The sequence below is a fragment of the Pyxicephalus adspersus genome, chromosome 1 (assembly GCF_032062135.1).
Source record: "Pyxicephalus adspersus chromosome 1, UCB_Pads_2.0, whole genome shotgun sequence".
In the NCBI taxonomy this organism is placed as follows: Eukaryota; Metazoa; Chordata; class Amphibia; order Anura; family Pyxicephalidae; genus Pyxicephalus; species Pyxicephalus adspersus.
Window position 1 is genome coordinate 118,968,358 of NC_092858.1, and position 18,856 is coordinate 118,987,213.

The 18,856-nt window shown below is 35.4% G+C and overlaps 1 protein-coding gene across 7 annotated transcripts in view; it reads right to left on the reverse strand.

Annotated features, from left to right (window-relative positions):
• Positions 1-1,571: 1,571 nt before the first annotated feature.
• Positions 1,572-18,856, reverse strand: part of LAMB3 (laminin subunit beta 3) — a 76,305-nt gene continuing 59,020 nt past the window's right edge. For all 7 annotated transcript variants that reach the window (XM_072425387.1, XM_072425411.1, XM_072425402.1 and 4 more), the window contains 12 exons: positions 17,132-17,328; positions 16,253-16,349; positions 15,712-16,081; positions 15,054-15,214; positions 14,426-14,631; positions 13,536-13,739; positions 12,473-12,617; positions 9,693-9,900; positions 8,510-8,651; positions 7,859-8,035; positions 7,243-7,396; positions 1,572-2,096 (listed from right to left, as the gene is read on the reverse strand). In XM_072425387.1, coding sequence (XP_072281488.1) covers positions 1,957-2,096; positions 7,243-7,396; positions 7,859-8,035; positions 8,510-8,651; positions 9,693-9,900; positions 12,473-12,617; positions 13,536-13,739; positions 14,426-14,631; positions 15,054-15,214; positions 15,712-16,081; positions 16,253-16,349; positions 17,132-17,328 — 2,201 coding nt within the window. In that variant the 3' untranslated portion in view covers positions 1,572-1,956. The remainder of the gene's footprint in view (positions 2,097-7,242; positions 7,397-7,858; positions 8,036-8,509; positions 8,652-9,692; positions 9,901-12,472; positions 12,618-13,535; positions 13,740-14,425; positions 14,632-15,053; positions 15,215-15,711; positions 16,082-16,252; positions 16,350-17,131; positions 17,329-18,856) is intronic.

The window sequence follows — 18,856 nt, forward strand, 5'->3', positions numbered from 1 at the left end:
GACAAAATATAAAGAAAAAAGAATTTCCTAAAATGTAGTCCAGAGATTACCAGACACAGGGAGATGACATCACCAGAGGGAAGCCAAATACTAATGTCCGTAAAAATGTGTTCCAGTCATAAAAAGTTCATGACAGGCGGGTTGGAGGGATTGGATGGACATCCCCGCTCAGCACACACCAACGGCAGAACAAAAGGTAGAGGTAAAGGAGTGCTTAATGTGTGTTAATTTAAGGTCAGAGCTATGATCAAATATTTAAAGTTAAAGCTAGTTAAAGTTAGTTAAAGCAGATTACTGGTTTTTGGTGGTATGTTAGGTTGTGGTTTAAGGGCTCATTTATATCTTTATGTTCCTTTAATACCTGCATGTTAATGCAAGTTTGTTCATTCCTTAAAATTACTTTGTATGTACTGTTAGTGAACCTCAATACACAATGGGCCTGATTTATTAAAGCTCTCCAAGACTGGAGAGGATACACTTTCATCAGTGAACCTAGGTGATCAAAAAAACCTAACAACTTGCGAATAATTTTGTTACACTTGTTTTCTGTGCCAAATACCATCATTAGTTAGAATGATGTTGTGTCCTGTTATTAGCCGGCGCTGCAGTTTTGTAACTTTGGAGTAGTACATAATAATAGAACATTTATAAATGAACAAGCTAACAGCAGCATATATGTCTATAAAAACGTAATGTATTGTTTCATATGTAACTGATTCTTTTACAAAACCAGAGATTATGTGCTCAGTTCAACAAGCAGTTTGTCTTTTGTTCAGGGCCCTTTTTTTCTTTGATGTTGCACTTTAGCCTATTACTCCTTTATACTCCTATTATGACACTGTCAACAATATTTTAACTGCCTATTGGATGAAATCAATGTGAAAGTCAATTCACGAAGATCCCTAATAAAATAACACCAGCTTTAGGTTTCTTTCTACAAGAGAAAAGAGAAACAAAGGGCCCTTTGAAATTATAATAAAATACCACCTCACAATGTAAAATACCTACAGTATTCAAACAAAAACCTACAAGAAATATATTTCAGTAATCTGGTAGTAAAAGTGAATGGCACATGTAGCCAACATACTACATGCATCGAGTTTGTATGCTTTTTCTGTGTTTGTGTGGGTTTCCCCAGACACTCAAGTTTCATCCCAAAAACAAGTTTGTACTTTATTGGCTTTTCCCTAAAATTAACCTACTCAGGGAATATTTGGTGAATGTCAGAATGACTGCTTTATAAATATACCTTTATGTTTGTCACTCAATCGCTTGGTAATTCCAGGTGGTTCCTAATTCGTACCTTTTCCCCACTTACCCATTTCCCCCATTTTTCCTAAATTCTTTTAAAGGGGAACTAAACTTGTTGGTGGGCAGTGAGCTTCTGCCATAATGCTGTGCATACTTGCCGATTGGGGCACATATTTACCTTTTGCAGTCATTCTGCAGCTATGACAGGTCCAAGGCATCTATAATACAATGAAATACAATTCTAAAAAGACTAAGAACACCCTTGCCCCCCCCTACCCAAAATATTTTATATAATGTATTATTAGGTAATCAATGAAGCCTCCAGTAATAAATATTTATTTGTAAAATAAAGATTTTATACAAATAATTAAAATTGATATAATACATCAGTTTATAAACTTTAAAAAAATGACAATACAGTTGACAATAGGACTGGTCAACACAACTGATGCTGACAGGAAGAAAGCCCACAGGGAATTTGTGTTTTCTATTACAATATAAAACAACACAAGCATCACTCTTATCAGCTGGGGGTATCTTAACAATCTGATACATACTCAGAAATATGCGTTAAAAAACTGTTGCTTAATAAGTCAAGCATAACAGAAGGAACATCAGTTATATTAGACCTGTTTTTCAATATAGTTTTTGGAACAATATTAAACTTGTGAACAAAAGGCAGCAGAGTAGAAATATGTGTTCTTTTTAATCTCTACAGGTTGAAAAGAAATTGGCTTTGCTACTGATGTCATCTCGGATCTTCCTGATCTCACTTTCCAGACCATTGAGCTCTGAAGTTTTCTGTATCACATATTGCTGATCCTTCAGTAATTCACTTTCAATTTCTGAAACAAAATTGAAAATACATGTAACTTTTAAAACAGGCAAAATTTATATTTACTGATTCCAAACAGGGAATTTTTGTTTACCATTCACAAAAAGGGGAACGTGTAAGCGTATTGCTTAACAGTAAAATAATTAAAATTGTTGGGAGTAATGGAAATTAATTTTAATGTTATCAATAAGAGTAATACATATAGAACATGTATAGGAGAGGTAAGTATAATTCAGTGCATGACAAAATGAAGTGATATCATACAAACTGGGAGTAGACAAGAAAATAATACATACACCAAAGAGAAAAAACCTATACTGAAGTAACCTGTATCTTGGCAACTACATTCCATTCCAAGCAGTCTAGATATGTAAGTCCTGTTCCTTCATGTAATATTATTGATTTTCCACAGTAAAGTGCAGTCTCCAGGACTATTCAAATAGCTTAAAATCTGAGAAGAATTACCCATAAGAAGCCAAGAAAAAAAAGCAGCACAGTGGTATAATGCTTGGTAATAGAGACACCATTTTACTTAACTAATCTGTTTTAAAATTCAGAAACTCCAAATCAGAAGCTCCATTGACATTACAGGCAGTCCCCAGGTTACATACAAGATAAGGACTGTAGGTTTGTTGAATTTGTATGTAAGTCAGAACATATACATTATTTTAATAAATTCAATTAGGACAGATGTTTGTCCCAACATATTATTGGGCAGCATGGTGTCAGTTGATGTATAAAATCCTCACAAACAAAGCAAAAACAAAAAAAACTTTTTAGAGCCTAGATATTTATTAACTTTTGGAGGAAGCTTTGCTTTGGTGCTTTGATATGCAAAAAGTGAAAATGAGTTTGTCTTGGTCATAAAAGAGTTACAAGATGTTGCAGAAGAGCTCAATCCTAAAGATCACCCACAACCTCAGCTGTGTTTAGCAAAAGATTTCTTCTGCAAGTCATGCTAACTGCCACCCTCTCCCCATCAAGCCTCCATCCTGCCCACGAGCGAGCAGGGAAGCCCCGTTCGTATCTAGGAGTCGTCTGTATGTCAGAGGTCCCTAACTTGGGACTACCTGTAATTGGAATATAAGCTAAGTACCAAAAAGGGTGTATTATATAGCAAAACTATAAAAACTGTAGAATATTTTGCAAAGCTCCCTACAGCCGTGAGACAACTGGGTCAAAAAAGATGCTAAGACACTTCCACTATTTCCAATTCTACCAAGCATACAAAGATAAAAATGTATTACTGAGTCAAAATGCTATTTAAGCTAAGAGTGGCCAGGCAACAGCTAAAGCAGATGCAGTAACAGCCTTTACTCATTGGATATCCAAACTGACAAAAAATTCACTAAAATTTGGATAGCCTAAATTATGAAATTCGATCTAAATGGAACATCACCTTAATTTTAGGATCAATTTTGTTTAGTAACTTTGCAGCACTGAACTTATAGGATCAAAAGCAGACAATCATATGTTTCCCCAGCATTTATCCTTTATGTATCCACCACAGGATAATAGTATACTGATAGGTTAACTGGCCTCTGCCTAAACTAGCTGTAGAACAATGTTCACTAGACTTGACCTTCGACTCACACATTAAACACAAACCAGCTATCACACTTGCTTACCCCACATGAACCAAAGCAATGTCTGCAGTAGCTTCTTGAATAATAATTTGCTATTTCATTTTAAAAACACCTTGAGCAATATGCATGGTAGTTTTAGGATTCAGAAGCATGAGGACAAGACAAACAGTAAAACATAGCATGAACAATCTAGAAATCATATGTTAAGGAGTTCCTTTTACTAGATATTTACTTTATATGACAATTATAGCCTGATCTCTTTAATAAGTAATGATCCCTTCATCTTTTCACTTCATTGAAAACATTTTTTTTTTGCAGCTCACAACTTAGCTGCTTTTCCTAAAGTTTTATGCTTGAAAGCTGCCTACTTATGTGTCATCCCATAATCCTTGATAGTGTGTTTACTAAAGAGAAGATGGATAACAAATTCCATAGCTTTCTTCCTCAGAAAGGGCAGACTGAGAATGAAGAGCAGGCGTCTATGACTATCTTGGAAGGAACATATTGCTAAGTCTCGCAGATGCTTATACAAGATGTGTGGGAAGCTGAGCGCTGAATATAAAAAAACAGAAAAATGTCATACCCATTCAACATGCTGCGTCTATAGTAAGCAAGTTCCCATAAACATACAATATTGTTATCAAGTTATCCACTTTGTCTCACAAAGTTACCCAGTGTCTCACAAAGCATAGGACATCTGCTACTGGCTACATTCATCCTTTGATTGCCAAACACATCCTATAACTTAATTTTGTAAGACAATGACATTACCAATAGATTGCAGCAATTACAGCATTAAAACAGGTCAAGATCACACATTCACACACTCAGTGCCACTAAGCATGCATTTCTTTTCGGAGTCTGAGGACAGATGCAGGATGATGAATGGAGACAATGGTGATCATGATTAATATGTTCACTAGCCTACTTGCAGCCTTAAAAGAGCACAGAAGTCCAAGATACCATGGGTTTCTGCCCAGTATAGCTTTGAGCCATGGCATAAGGAGACTTTGTATGAAATTATATTTATAATTAGACCCTTAATTCTTCCACAAAGAGGGGCTGACCCTGTATACCCTGTACACAAGTGGGCTTCTCAGTATGGTGAAGTTATTAAGTTAAACTCTTAAAGATAAAATAAACAAAAAACACCAATGACATTTACAGTCATATATGTATTTGATATTATTAGTTCAGAGTTTTTTTTACTATCATTATGACCATTTCAGACTTGTGACTTGAAATGGGAGTGATAGGAAATCATACAAGCAATGCAGACAAGAAAGTGAGACCAGGAGGCGACCAAGGAAAAGCAGGATAGCTGAAAGGCCGGCATGACTAGGGGGATGAAAGAGAAGCAAGGGTTAAGTATTATTTGAAGGTCAGGGTCAGGTTTTGGGGTAAGGTTTGGTTGAGGGTTAGGGAGGGGTGGAGTAAGCAGGGAGTGAAATGGGAGAAGGAACAGAAAGTGGGGATACGTTTTAGTGTAGTGGTTAAGGCAACACATTTCCCACCTGCCCTTCCCTTTGCACTGGGGATAGTTTGGGGTGTTTTGCTTTCAAGGTTAAGGTGGCTTGAGGTCCTGGGGGATGGTAATGGGGCTCAGTGGTTATAGAGTGTGGAGACCCATTTTAGGTATTGTGTCCACCCAAAAAAATGATGAGGTGGTTAATTAAGGCTGGGGTGTGTGGGTGGGGCTGCTGGTGAAGGTCAACGTTCCCGAGGTGGTGTAATGTCAGCTTGTTTTTTCACATGCCAAGGATTTTTTTAATTTATTTAGTGTATTTCAGGTCTGCTGAATCTAGAAATTACATCAGTTTCATTGAATTGGTTCTAGTTTGTGTGATACAGGAATCAGAGAAGACGATTTTTCCAACAACAAATGTTAACACAGCATATTATTATCAATCTTTATTTACACTGATGTTTTGCATTTTTTATATTAAATGTCATATTATTTTCATGAAACTTTCATTTGCCATCTTTTTATTTATACACTTTCTTTTTTTACAGAAATATGAGTTTTTAAAAAAATTGTTTAAATGATCTTATTGTATTTTGCTACATTTGTGATGAATATTTTCAGCAAAAAAGGGAAGAAACATTACAGAATTTGTAAAACAAGCATATTTTGCATATTTTGATATTAAACTGTGGGACCAAGATAAGTATTGGGCTCCCCATATGATATGCAACACTTGTGTAGAGTGTCTACATCAGTGGAAAAATGGTAAACTGAAAAGTACCAGTACTCAGTATACTCCCTGATATTCCTGTATCCAACATGGAGGATATACAGGTTTTGGAGTGTAATCCAGGAGTTAGCAGTGAAAGTGAATATGAAGGAAGTGTTTCATCAAACCAGCAGTTCTCCCAAGATGAGCTCAATGATTTTACCTCCCTACATTTCTGTCTAGATTTATGATGTCTCCATAAAGTTAGATGTTTAAAACAGTACATAGTTTTTCATGAAAATTTATTTTACAATATAATATAACAGTATGAGTATATTAAAATTTAAAACACAAAATCATGTATATTATACTGTAAAATAAATGTTCATGAAAACAATGTATTGCTTTTACACTTATAAATCCAATGTATTGCATTCAATACCGGTATTTTGTATTGAATGCAATACAAATGGATTTTAAATTTCCTGCCCCACCCCGCCAGCAAAGTACACACGCACCAATGTCACCGGGAACTCCCCCGGTGACTCATCGAGTGCAGAACAGGACGAAGGAAGAAGAAAGACAGGGATCGTGGCAATTGACACGGCGGGATGCCGGCGGATCAGGTAAGCGCTCTATTTACTAACCTTCCCATAAGTTTACCTACCCCGAGGGTGACTCGGAGTTACCACTTTCAGCAACTTTTTTCTACCTCGAGTCACACTCGGGGTTACCGCTAGGGAGGTTAATACTTGACCTAAGTCTGTCAAAACAAGCATCTGAACTTTTAGCAGGCCAGAAGGTAGTATAACAGTTTATAGGTCCAAACTTGCTAGTAAAAAACTTGCTCTTAAACTCTCAAAATGTGGGTGCTACTATAAGCATAAAGATACACTATCTCCAAAGCCATTTGCAAAAATTTCCAGGAAAACCTTGGCAAATTTTAGTGAGGAACAGGGGGGGAGGTTCCATCAAGATCTGTTTGGCAAGAAAATGTTTGTTGACCAGTGTTATTGTTGTGGGGTAAAGTTAAATGATGTCAGGTTATGTTAGGTTTAGTTACGTTATTAAAAATTTTTTTATTGTTAATTGTTAAAGAAGTAAGAATTTAGAGGGGGAAAGTGGCAGTGGTAGGGGCCAAAGCTAGTAAGTGATAGAAGATACAAAGGGGAGGAGGCGGATCTCTGAACCACTTTAGTCAAGTATATTATTGTGGAAAAAAATGGCAACCATAACAACTGATGTAGAATTGAAATCTGTAGTTATGGTTTCAATATCAGTTATACCAAACTAGGACAAACACTGCAAAGTACGCTATAAAAAATAATACCACCATTTCTTGCAAATCACAACGAAAAGCAGTTCAGCAAATAATGATCCAATATATTTGATTTACCTTTCATCCTTGTCATTGTATCCTGTGATTCTTTAAATAGATCATCTGCTTCCTTTTTGATCCTTGCAACCAGTTGTCCATGAGCTCCAATGTTATTTGTTTGCTCCAATCGTCTCTTTACCAGGGCATATTTCTCTATCACAGCATCCAGGCCCTAAATGTTAAATATGTTTATGATTCAAAGGTTGTCTATTTTTTTTAAAACCAGCAACTTTAACTAAAAGATAATGGTGGACATGGTGCACCATTATCACTGTTATAAAGGTTGTACTTATATATGGGGCCTGATTTATTAAAGCTCTCCAAGGCTAAAGAGGATACACTTTTATCAGTAAACCTGAGTGATCCAGCAAACCTGGAATGGATCTGGTCCAGGATTGAAAACATGTGCTAACAAATAGCAAATAACATTTAGGAAATCCATTCCAGGTTTGTTGGATCACACAGGTTCACTGATAAAAGTTTATCCTCTGCCGTTTTGGAGAGGTTTCATAAATCAGACCCATGATGTGCAAATATGTGCGGCCCGCACTGGAGTGAGTACATGTTCATGTACAATGTTTTAACAAGTTTTTCACTAGAACATTTTTTTTACTTTAAAAAATGAAACCAGTACCTGTTGAGCATCCAGAGCCTTTCTGTGAGCTCCCTCTGCTGCACGCTTGGCCTGACCTGCCTGCTGAAGACTTTGTGCAGTTCTGTCACGCAGGTTTTCTAATTGCTGTGTAAAACCTTGTAGCTGATCTTGCATGTCATTCATCCCTTTCTTTACAGGGTCCAGAACTTGTCCAATCTGTGCAGGTAATTCATTATAGTTAGTTGTCTGCAGTACAAAGTTAGACAATAACACCATTCTTTTGATTCTGAACTGATGGCAATGTGCGTTCCTCCAAAGAGCCCTTTTCTAAACCTTAATACAGATTAGGGCATAACTGGATATTTTGATCTTGAAACATCACCATTATATGTTACTGCTTTTTAATGTGCCAGTAAAAAAATATATTAAAATAATATGTTTTAAAGCCCCTTGTGCAGGGCACCATTTACCACCACTTATTTTGTGAAGAACAAAGACATGTGCAACGTTCAGTAACCCAAATCAGTTTTGCACATTTAATTGTTAATGACAATGCACTATGATGCCAGTACCTAAATATTTGTGATTTTCTTCACTAAAAATGAATACATTTATGTTAATATTTTTGTAAGTACCATTTTACAGATCAAGATAGAATTAAATGTACACATAATCACTGGAGTATCTTACCTCTAATACACGATCCTGGATCTGCTGTAAAGATAAACCCGACCCCCGTATTTTATCTTCAGCTTCCTGGAGTGCTTTTTTTGCTACTTTTATATTCTCTACCACGCCATCCACATTGTCTTCAACAGCCTTTGCTTTGTTCCTAAATAGCAATTATAAAACAGAAGCCATGATTTATAAATTAAAATTACTTTTCAAGCCGTTCTTACCGGTTCATAATTATAGAATTCAGTAACACAATTTGAGGCATGGCAACACAAACTTACAAAGAAACTTATTGATGTTTACAGTATATAATTCTCACAATTCACTCAACATATTCGAACAAATGTGCCACCCACAGAATGCAATATACAATGTGGAGTTAAATCAATAAAAAGTTGTTCCGAAACATTATCTTACAGGGAAAATAACACAGTTGTCATGGCAATAATGGCATGTATTCTAGGCTAACTCTATCATTATTACTTGAAGTATGGAATCCTCAAATGAATGATTGTAAAAAGCCTTTCCTAGCTACACTTAGGTGAGAGCATACTATCTTCTTTATGACTGTAAGAAATAAAAGATCCATAGAAACTATATTTATAGTAAATGCCACTGAAAAACATTGAAGGAGACTATGGTATTTGGGGAATATAAAGTTGAGGGTGAGTATAAAGCTTTATAACTTGCCCAAATGTTATTTTCTATTATTGGGATGAGGGCTAATTATGGGCCATATTTGTATCTTAGGCACCCTATGTGTTTGAATGAAACAATGTTTTTTTGAGTCAAATAGGTTTTGGTCTTTATACCCTCACTCCTGATGTTTTGTGCCTTTATTACTTTCCATTTGGTAATTTCCCTGCCAGAAGAAAGTCTTCAAATTCTGCTAAACTAACGTTTGCGATAGGAACATAGGAGATCCCCACTTTTTAAACAATAGCAGAGTTAGGCGGTGTGCAACCCTTAATTACGCCTTCATCGCGGGATTACCTTAATTATTTGGCTTTGAGAAATTCCTCACTAACTGTACAATATATTTAAAGATGAATACATATAAAATGTTTTGTGTCTATTTACTACATACCATGTACTCATGATAACTAGCGTAACATTTATTTAAATAACAATTAGGGCTATGTGTGAAATTTAGTTAAGTATAACTTTGGTTTACTTCATCCTAAAATGTTTTACAGACCTGGCATCCTCTGCATCAGTTTGTAGTTTCTTTGCTTTGGCGATATCTTCTCTTGTTTGTGACAACACTATTTCCACATTAGGCAACTTCTCTGCTATGCTGCGGATCTCATTGATTTTTCTTTGCAGTGATAATGCATCAACAGGAAGTTTGAGGGACAAAACATATTCACTGACTTCTTGGATAGTGGCTGGATCTGTTGAGGGTTCTAGGAGAAAAAGAATATGCACAATGGATAGTTTATTATGTATAGAATTTTAGAGGATTTTCAAGGAAATATAAAAAAATAACATTCGTCAAAGATCACCCCATATAGTTAAATGGTAGGGCACATCACTTTCAATTGTAATTACAGATATTAGTAAATGCTAAAATGTGTTGAGTACTAGCAGAACTGTGGGCTATCCCAGTGCCTGTAATTTAGAACATCTGTAACTTCTGCTTACAATTCAATGTCAGATTCACCAGCAAGAAATGCTGCAAATCAATGTTGCAATGGTGGCTCCTGAAAAATGCTGGGTTACTATACATTCCTAAATAATACGATATGCCAGGTTTTCCACTATATACTACTCTAAGATCACTTGTCAGTAAATTCAGCATCTACCATGGGGCAACTAAAAATTTACAATCCAGCATAGCATAGTTTGCTTTACTATAGTTCTTTAAATAACTGTTACTGGTGCCTGTCCGTTGTTATATTGACAGTGACTAAACTTCTCATAGAACAATATGCCTGATTTGGTACCCTCAACTAGAATTTAAAAAATCAATAATCGTGTAAAATAGTGTAAAATTGGAATCAATTACAACTCTGTTATTTATATCCTTATTTTGTGCAAAAATATACTATACTTATATCTACACTTGTTGGGATCACCATGTACAAGCTGGCAGTGATGCAGTATTTAAAACTTGTCTGAAGCTTTTGGCCCTGATTTATTAAAGTTCTCCAAGGCTGGAGAGAATACACTTTCATCAGTGAAGCTGGGTAATCCAGCAAACCTGGAATGGATTTCCTAAAAGTCATTAGCTTTTTGTTAGCAAATGTTTTTAATCCTGGACCAGATCCATTCCAGTTTTACTGTATCACCCAACCTTACTGATAAAAGTGTATTCTCTCCAGCCCTGGAGAACTTTAATAAATCAGAGCCTTTGTCTGACAGTAAAACATTGCATACCTTTGATCTCCCTTTTATATTATCTCAAGTCACATGCACGTGACAACAGTAATTCGTTATGGATGTGGATTACAATTCATTTACTGCTCATTAAAAATTTGGGAACTGCTAAACAATTTATCACTTAGGGTACACATTAATATAGCTGTAAAAATAAGATGTCACACTGGTGACATAGATAGTTATAAACATTTGACTGAGGATCTTCCCTTCTCTTCCCTGCCATCCTCATAAAAGTTTTGATTCAAAATGGTTAACTAATAGCATAAAATATAATATCATGATGGATGTTGAAAGACATTCCCAAAATGTATAATTTTTTTGTATCAGGTCTGAATTTTAGATTTAGATTTTTACAGAATAATTGTACTATAATTTTACTATGAAGAAATATATAGTTGCTGTAATACTTATCCCCGTGGGTGAACCAATGTTATTTAAAGGCAAGTATTCACTTTTTAATCTAGATCTCACTGCTCACAAGAAGGAATGTTAACAAAGTGTGCCAGTGCAATCATTAAATTACAGTATATGATTGCTATAGGACCTAATGCACAGGCTGTCAAAAGTTGCCTGGCTACACAATGGGTCTGGTTTATCACCAGTACAGGAGAAGATAGACTATCGTGGCTGAACCTGGGTGCTCCAGCAAACTTGGAATGGATCTATTCCAGGGTTGAAAACATTTGCCAAATAAAAGCTAATGTTTTTAAGAAATTAATTCCTGCAAAAATATCATTAGATCTGGACGTTTTTATGGAATAAAACAATGTATATGAAGTGTGTGACTATGCAAAAAAAATAGTTTCATGAATCTCTATAGGCATTTACTACCTGTTTTTACCTATTCACTTTGTAACCAATCACTTTGCAGTATTGTTTGTCTCTATCAAGTTAAGTCAGCCACTACCTGTAGCTAAGGTGTGATTTGGTTCAGCAAAGTAATCCTACAAAGGCTGCTCTGATATTAATATAATAAGCTGACATTTTAAGAAGTCAGCAGCTTAGCTTGTTGCTCAGACATGTAGTCTGATTAAACAGTCTGTACAGGTAGCACCTGAACCTGGCTCACGTGGATGAAATAGACACTGACGTTTGCAGAACTCAAGTCTAGTACATTACAGGATATCTCTTGCCTAATATAGCTTCTGTGGTTGGAAACATCCAAGTAAAATACGGGTATGTTAACTTTAGAATAGGCACAATTTAGTTAATGTTAGGCCAAATACAGAGAACAGTATAATCAGCAGTTTATCCTAAGGACTGTAAACCGACAAGGGGAACTGAAGTAATAGAAATCAAAAAGGAACTGAATTACATTCTTGTAACCAATGCATAAAGGTAGTATTTATGACTGGTACAATGAATAGTAATATATAAAGCACAGTTTTCCATTTTGGCTTTAAAAAAATTAGGTTATAATCTTTTTTTCTATAAATTGCTAGTAAACCATTTTAGTACATTGTCAATGATGAAGAATGGGTTAGCTGTTTTGGAGATATACCTTCTTTCTTGGTAATTGTATAGCACATGATCATCATCATTTACGTTCTTTAAATACTGCAGCAGCCAAGTATGAAAAATCTGTGTGACTGTTACCTGTCAGAAAATCTCGAACTTGCTGTATGAATTGCTTGGTGATTACAATGCGTTGTTCCATATCTTTTCTGGTCTGAGTCACTTGACTTACCAAATGCTGGGCATTATCTTTGATTTGATTGGCTGTTTTTTCTGCTTCATTTATCTAAAAACAACATATATTGTTTTATTCTGTATTATTCCTGTAATGCATTGAGAAATCACGTGTAGCAGATTGTCATTGAATTTATGCTTAAACTTTTTTTCCAGTCTTTGAAAGTTATGAAGATATGTGTGCCCCATACAGCTTGCACAACTGAAAAAAGCTTCAGGCCAGTGAGAATACTCTCTGAGAACCATTACCTTTACACTACTTTAATATCAATCAGATAGTCCTAAAAGAAAAGACCGAACATGGGGTATTGTAAAATGGCATTTGCCCCAAGGAAACACTTCATTAATTTAATCTACAGCTAAATACAAAAGCAACAAATCATTTGTCATTAAATATGAAACTTTGATCTGCCAAAGAGCCACCAAAATCAATATGCAGCTAAACAACATCAGTGTGGAAAATATGCGATAGCAAAGTGATATCATTGCAAATGCAGAATGACAGAATCTGCACATATTAAAATTCATGCCATGTTTTTATACAGATTAAAACATAGCAAATTGGAATGATTTAAAAAACTTCAATATTTGGTCTTAGATAGATGTAAAATCTTTTAACTCCTGCTATCTAGAGATCAGTTTTCTTACTGAACTGTCACAATTTAGCAGACATGGACAGTGAGAAAAAATCTTTTTATGGTGGTGAAGGAAAGTTTCCCTAACTTTCGCTCGGTTTACCCATTATCCCTGTGGCAGTAATTGAGAGGAAATCTCTCTAATGGTGCATATGCTATAGAGGCATGTGCAAGATACCCATATGGCAGTAAAAAAAATCAAAAGAGGTTTTAGTCTTTCCCCACTCTATCTAAAAATAAATAAATAAATTGGACTTGTACTTTAACATACTGTATTTAGTTTGGTAAAACCCTTGTTATTAGCAAAAAGTAAATATACTGTGGTGTTTACTTACCATCTGAGCATTCTTCATCAGCTGGTTGCTGAGGTCCAGGAGATCTTTGGAAGTTTTCTCCGAGCTTCTTAGGGCATTCATGGACAAAGGGAATGCCCCTCTGCAAAGAGTTCCCACTTTACACAATGTAACATTATTCCTTCGACATATGTTTCCGGGACAGTTTTCTGGGGTGCATGAGTCTGATCTTATACCCTCGCAGATCTACAACAAATAAATTCAATATAATGAGATCCCATGTTTGTACTTTCATTATGAAACAAATTTGCATGCACAAAACCCCAAATTTACCATTATTCGAACAACATATTTTAGGATTCTTCATGAAATTTATATATATATATATATATATATATATATATATATATATATATCACATGGGATGGACATATGTAGGCCTACATAAAAAATAATCAAAAGAAAATAAATATAACATTTAATGTATCTCTGCTTCAGGCAATGACCCATGTGGTCTTGCAATAGGCCTGATTTATGAAAGCTCTTCACTTTTATCAGTGAAGCTGGGTGATCTAGCAAACCTTGAATGGATTTGGTCCATTATTATTATTACTAATATTATTATTATTATTATTATTATAGATTTAAATAGCGTCAACATATTACGCAGCGCTGTACATTAAATAGGGGTTGCAAATGGCAGACGAATACAGACAGTGACACAGGAGGAGAGGAAGAGCTTGCAATCTAGGATTCAAAACATTTGCTAGCAAATGAAGAATTATTCCAAGTTTGCAGAATCATGCAGCTTTACTGATGAAAGTTTATTCTCTCCAGCTTTAATAAATCAGGCCAAATGTGAGAGATCAATACAAGACAGACAAAAGCAAACAAAAAATACACTTTAATTTACACATTTTGTTTTGAGTTACCCTGTTAATGGTTGGTGTAAGATCTGGGTAGGACAGTTCATCTTTAAGTGTCTTCAGGTCCTCCAATGCCTCTTGGATCTTTCCTTCAACCCCATTTAAACCCCTTCTACCTTCTCTTGATTGGGATACAATTGCAACAGCTGCTGCTATGGATTTTGCAGACTCCTGTGTTGACTGGTAGGCAGAACTAACAATAGTATATAAACCTAGGCAAAAGCAAACATGTTCTGTTAATAATGCTCATCCAGATTTTTCTCTTTTTACAAGGCTCAGTCCACCTAGATTTTTATTTTATTTCTTGATAGATGTTAGAGAGGTACCCTACCTAGGGACTCAAATAATGAGACCCATGTACTTCAGTATGCTTCCTATGTCTATTGTAGGATGCTTCTGCTTTTCCTGCCTCGTCTTTAATTTATTTAAAGAATAGAGAATGCCATAGGAGACGGTTGAACACACAAAGGTACGAAGAAATACACAGCTATCTAAAATCCAGCTGGTATAGTATGACAAACGAGAATCCAGAAATGATCTATATCTAAAATATGACTTTTTGGTGGACTTACCCTTTATTACAATAGCTGTATTTGTTTCCCCTCTATTTGGATGGTAAGAATAATTTTTTTACCTGAAGCATTTTGAGCCTCCATATTTCCTTTCTGGGTAATTTTTCCCTGGTAAAGCATATAAATATTGTTATAGTAGAGTCCCAAGGAGCCCAAGTCGTTTGAAAGGGTCTCAAAACCATCTAAAGGTGGCAGGTCAGGATTTAGCTTTCTCATGTCCTCTCTGTAAAAAACAAAAAATGTCTTTGTAAAAAACAAAAGCATTACACATTTTCCTTGTTCCTGTAGGTAGAGCAGCCTAAATGCTAATATTAAACAATATATTTTTTTACACAATTTGCATAATGATTCATTATATGATTTATCATATAATGGGAAAGTGGAGAATGTCCATTGATTTATTAGTGAGCATAATTCTCAAATTGTTTAATATGTTGTACTGCTTGTTTAAAGTATAGTTGGGAAAACATGTTTTCAAAGCCTTCCACTGTAGTTAATTTCAATGTTTCGACATTTATTTACACAGTTATTTTTTTGCTGAGGATATCTTCATGGTTAATTGCCACTGGGCAAAAATCTTATAGATCACATTGAAAAAAGGAATTCTGGTGGGATCTAGTTGCAGTTCCCAAAAGTGAGTTCACTTATCCCATAGGTTAAACATAGTAATTGCTAGGTACGCTGTTGATACAAGGAGTGTAAGAGTTGCCACTGCTTTACCTCATTTTTACCAGTTGGTTTTCCATGCGTACAAGCTCATTGTCTGAGACACCTGACCCACTTGACAGTTTCTGAATACGCTTAAGTTCTTCATTGCACATGGCTATCCGGGGTCCAAAATCTACAGTAGACTGTCCTCCATCGATCGCACTTGCATTTCGTAGGGTTTGCATTTGAATACCAAGAGTCCTAAGTTCATTGTCATAAAACTGAAAACAGGAATGGCATTGCTTGCAGTCTGGGTATGTTCCAGTATATCCCCTTTCACAGGAGTCACATTGTGTGCCTATAACACCTTGTTGACACAAGCACCTTCCAGTTGTCTTATCACAACCAATATCAATGGTTCCTCGAAAGTCACAATTGCATGCTGTGTAAAAACAAAATAAATCAGTCATTTAAATTTCACTTCTATGTAAAAAAAATATTTAACCATGTCAGTATTCTCAACTAAATAATAAAATACTCAATTTTAAAAACCAAAAATACAGTATACAGCCAGCATTTTATGTTATGTCGTAAACAAGCGTATGAAACAAACCTTGACATCCAGTCTGCAAGTTTCCATACATCCTGACCGGGCACTCAGTGCACCGCTGACCACCAAAGCCTTCTCTACATAAACACTGGCCAGTGACCTACAATGAAAACAATATTAATTAATAATGTATAACACTAACTAACTTACACAACCAACTGTGTCCACAGTGCTTTTACTGTAATATTCAAACTACTACAATCATTACTATTTATTAGCTCTATGGTTTGTAATATTGAATACTACATATTACATAATATTGTCTAGTCACAGTTTGGCTTTTAGGGGCTTATATGACTTGCTAATTCCTGTTCAGAAAAAAATTGTGTAAAATTGCTTTTAGACTGTTTTGCCTGAGGAAAAGTACAAATGTACTCAAAACGCATCAGATGACTGTTACAAGAATTATGTATACTAGTTTTAGGGAGAATGAAAATGCTAGAGGGAAAGAAGTGCAAGACGTAATATGAATAGGCTTTTAAGACTCTATGTGATGTTCAAATATTGAAAAATATGCCAGGAAAGTGTAATTTAAAAAAATGCATTGGTGATTAAAGATATTACTCAAAAGAAGGCTGTTTCTTTTATTTAAACCATTCAAACTTTGGTGGAAAAATGGATACCAGACAATCAAGTGAATATGAAAGAATGAGACACAGGAGAACACTGACAACAGAAGCTACAAGAATGCTGTATCATGAGAAGGAATAGGGGATTCGGCAAGAATAGAGAGTATAAAAAGAAACAACAGTAAAAAAAAAAAAAAACTAATACACATTGACTACATAGCAAGACTGAACTTTTCATCTTGTTCTTCAGAAGGTATATTGTATTGAAACTGAGTAGCTGGTAATTATTTCAGTATGAACATCTTTCCTTTACCTGATTACACTGAAGACTATACGAGTTCCTGGGATGACAATCGCACAGTTGACAGCCTCTTCTACTAGCAATATTCCAGTATTGGGAAGCACACTGATCACACCGTAAGCCTATAACATTTGGAAGACACCGACACTGTCCAGTTTCACTGTCACATGGCTGGTCTGTGGCAGTCCCTTGAGGGTCACAGTCACACTCTAAAGCAAAGAAAAAAAATCAAGTAAACCTTATAATATTAATCAATTGAAACATAACTGTGCCCCATGTTTAGTTAACCCAAATCCTGATTGCTATTAGCCAAGGATCCAACTGTTTTTTCTATGCCATATACCTTTAGGATCCTGATAACAGAATTGCTCTGTTTAAAGGCTCCAAAAAATAAAGTATATGATAAAGAAATAATGGCATTACCCTGGCAGATCTCATACAGAGAATAAAGGAAAGCTGAAATCGCTCCATATTTGTTCACCTTCTCAGTATCTAAATCTATTCATGCATTAAAGAACTCTTTTTTTAACAATTTGCTCACAGCAACCACTACCATTTTCTAAACTTGAATGACCATATTAAAGAAGCTTACAGTCAGCTAAGAAAACACATAACCTTCATGGTCCAATACATTAAAAGAGGAATTTATTCTTAATGTAATTTTTTTACTCTTTTCTTTAGCTCTCATGCATTGTCTACTTTATACCCTTTGTTTCAGTTTCTGCTTGTCAATGATAGATCAATTCCAAGTAACAGTAAACTCAATTACTGGAATGCAAATGGTACTGAGGATATATTTCTATTAAAGTGGTAAAGTAATAAAGGCAGACTGATCTTAGACTGAAGCTAATTCTAGAGTAGTGCTGTAGGTTGCAGCATCATGGCCAATGTGATATGCACAAGAATAATATTTCAGCATTAAATCTTGTTTATTTTACATATACGAAAGTGTTAAAAATCATTTGAGAAGGGTAAAGGTGCGTACACACTTCCAATTTTTATCGTTCCAATCGAACGACGAACGATCGATTGGGCAAAAAATCGTTCGTAAAAAAGTAACCAACGACGCCGANGAACGAGGAAAGTCGCTGGAAACGAACGACCGGACCGACGGATCGGATTGGACGACGATCGTTGAACATCGTTCGTGTGTACGGTCGTTCGTTGATCGTCCATGTTCAGAGCATGCGTGATGAACCAACGTCCGTTCACTTTCCTGTCGTGCACATAGTTCCTCTATCGCTCAAACGATCGTATCTATTGTGTGTACAATATCTACAAACGATCGTGTCGTTAACTCTATGTGCAGGATCGGTGCTATACGATCGTTCGTATATATCGTGCATGAACGTTCGTCGTTCGTTTTCCAACGATAATAATTGGAAGTGTGTATGTAGCTTTAGCCAAGTAGCCTTGGTAGTCAAAACAAGTAATTTAAAAAAGCCATGGATTGGTAACTTTATTGCCAATTTGATCACTTTTAAGTATTTGACTCACAATATGACTCTATATAGCTCCATGGATACCTCTTTACACAATCTGCAGATCTGATTATTCTTTAAAGGATATAAATGCTTACTGAGATCACTGTAGCAATATACTACCTATATACATATTGGACTGGACAAAGAAAAAAAATTATTAACTAAAAAAATGTAAATTTTACCCCAAAGCAAAATATTTATGTGACTAAAGAATGAATTTACCAATCAACAAGACAATGCTTGCAAATGCTTG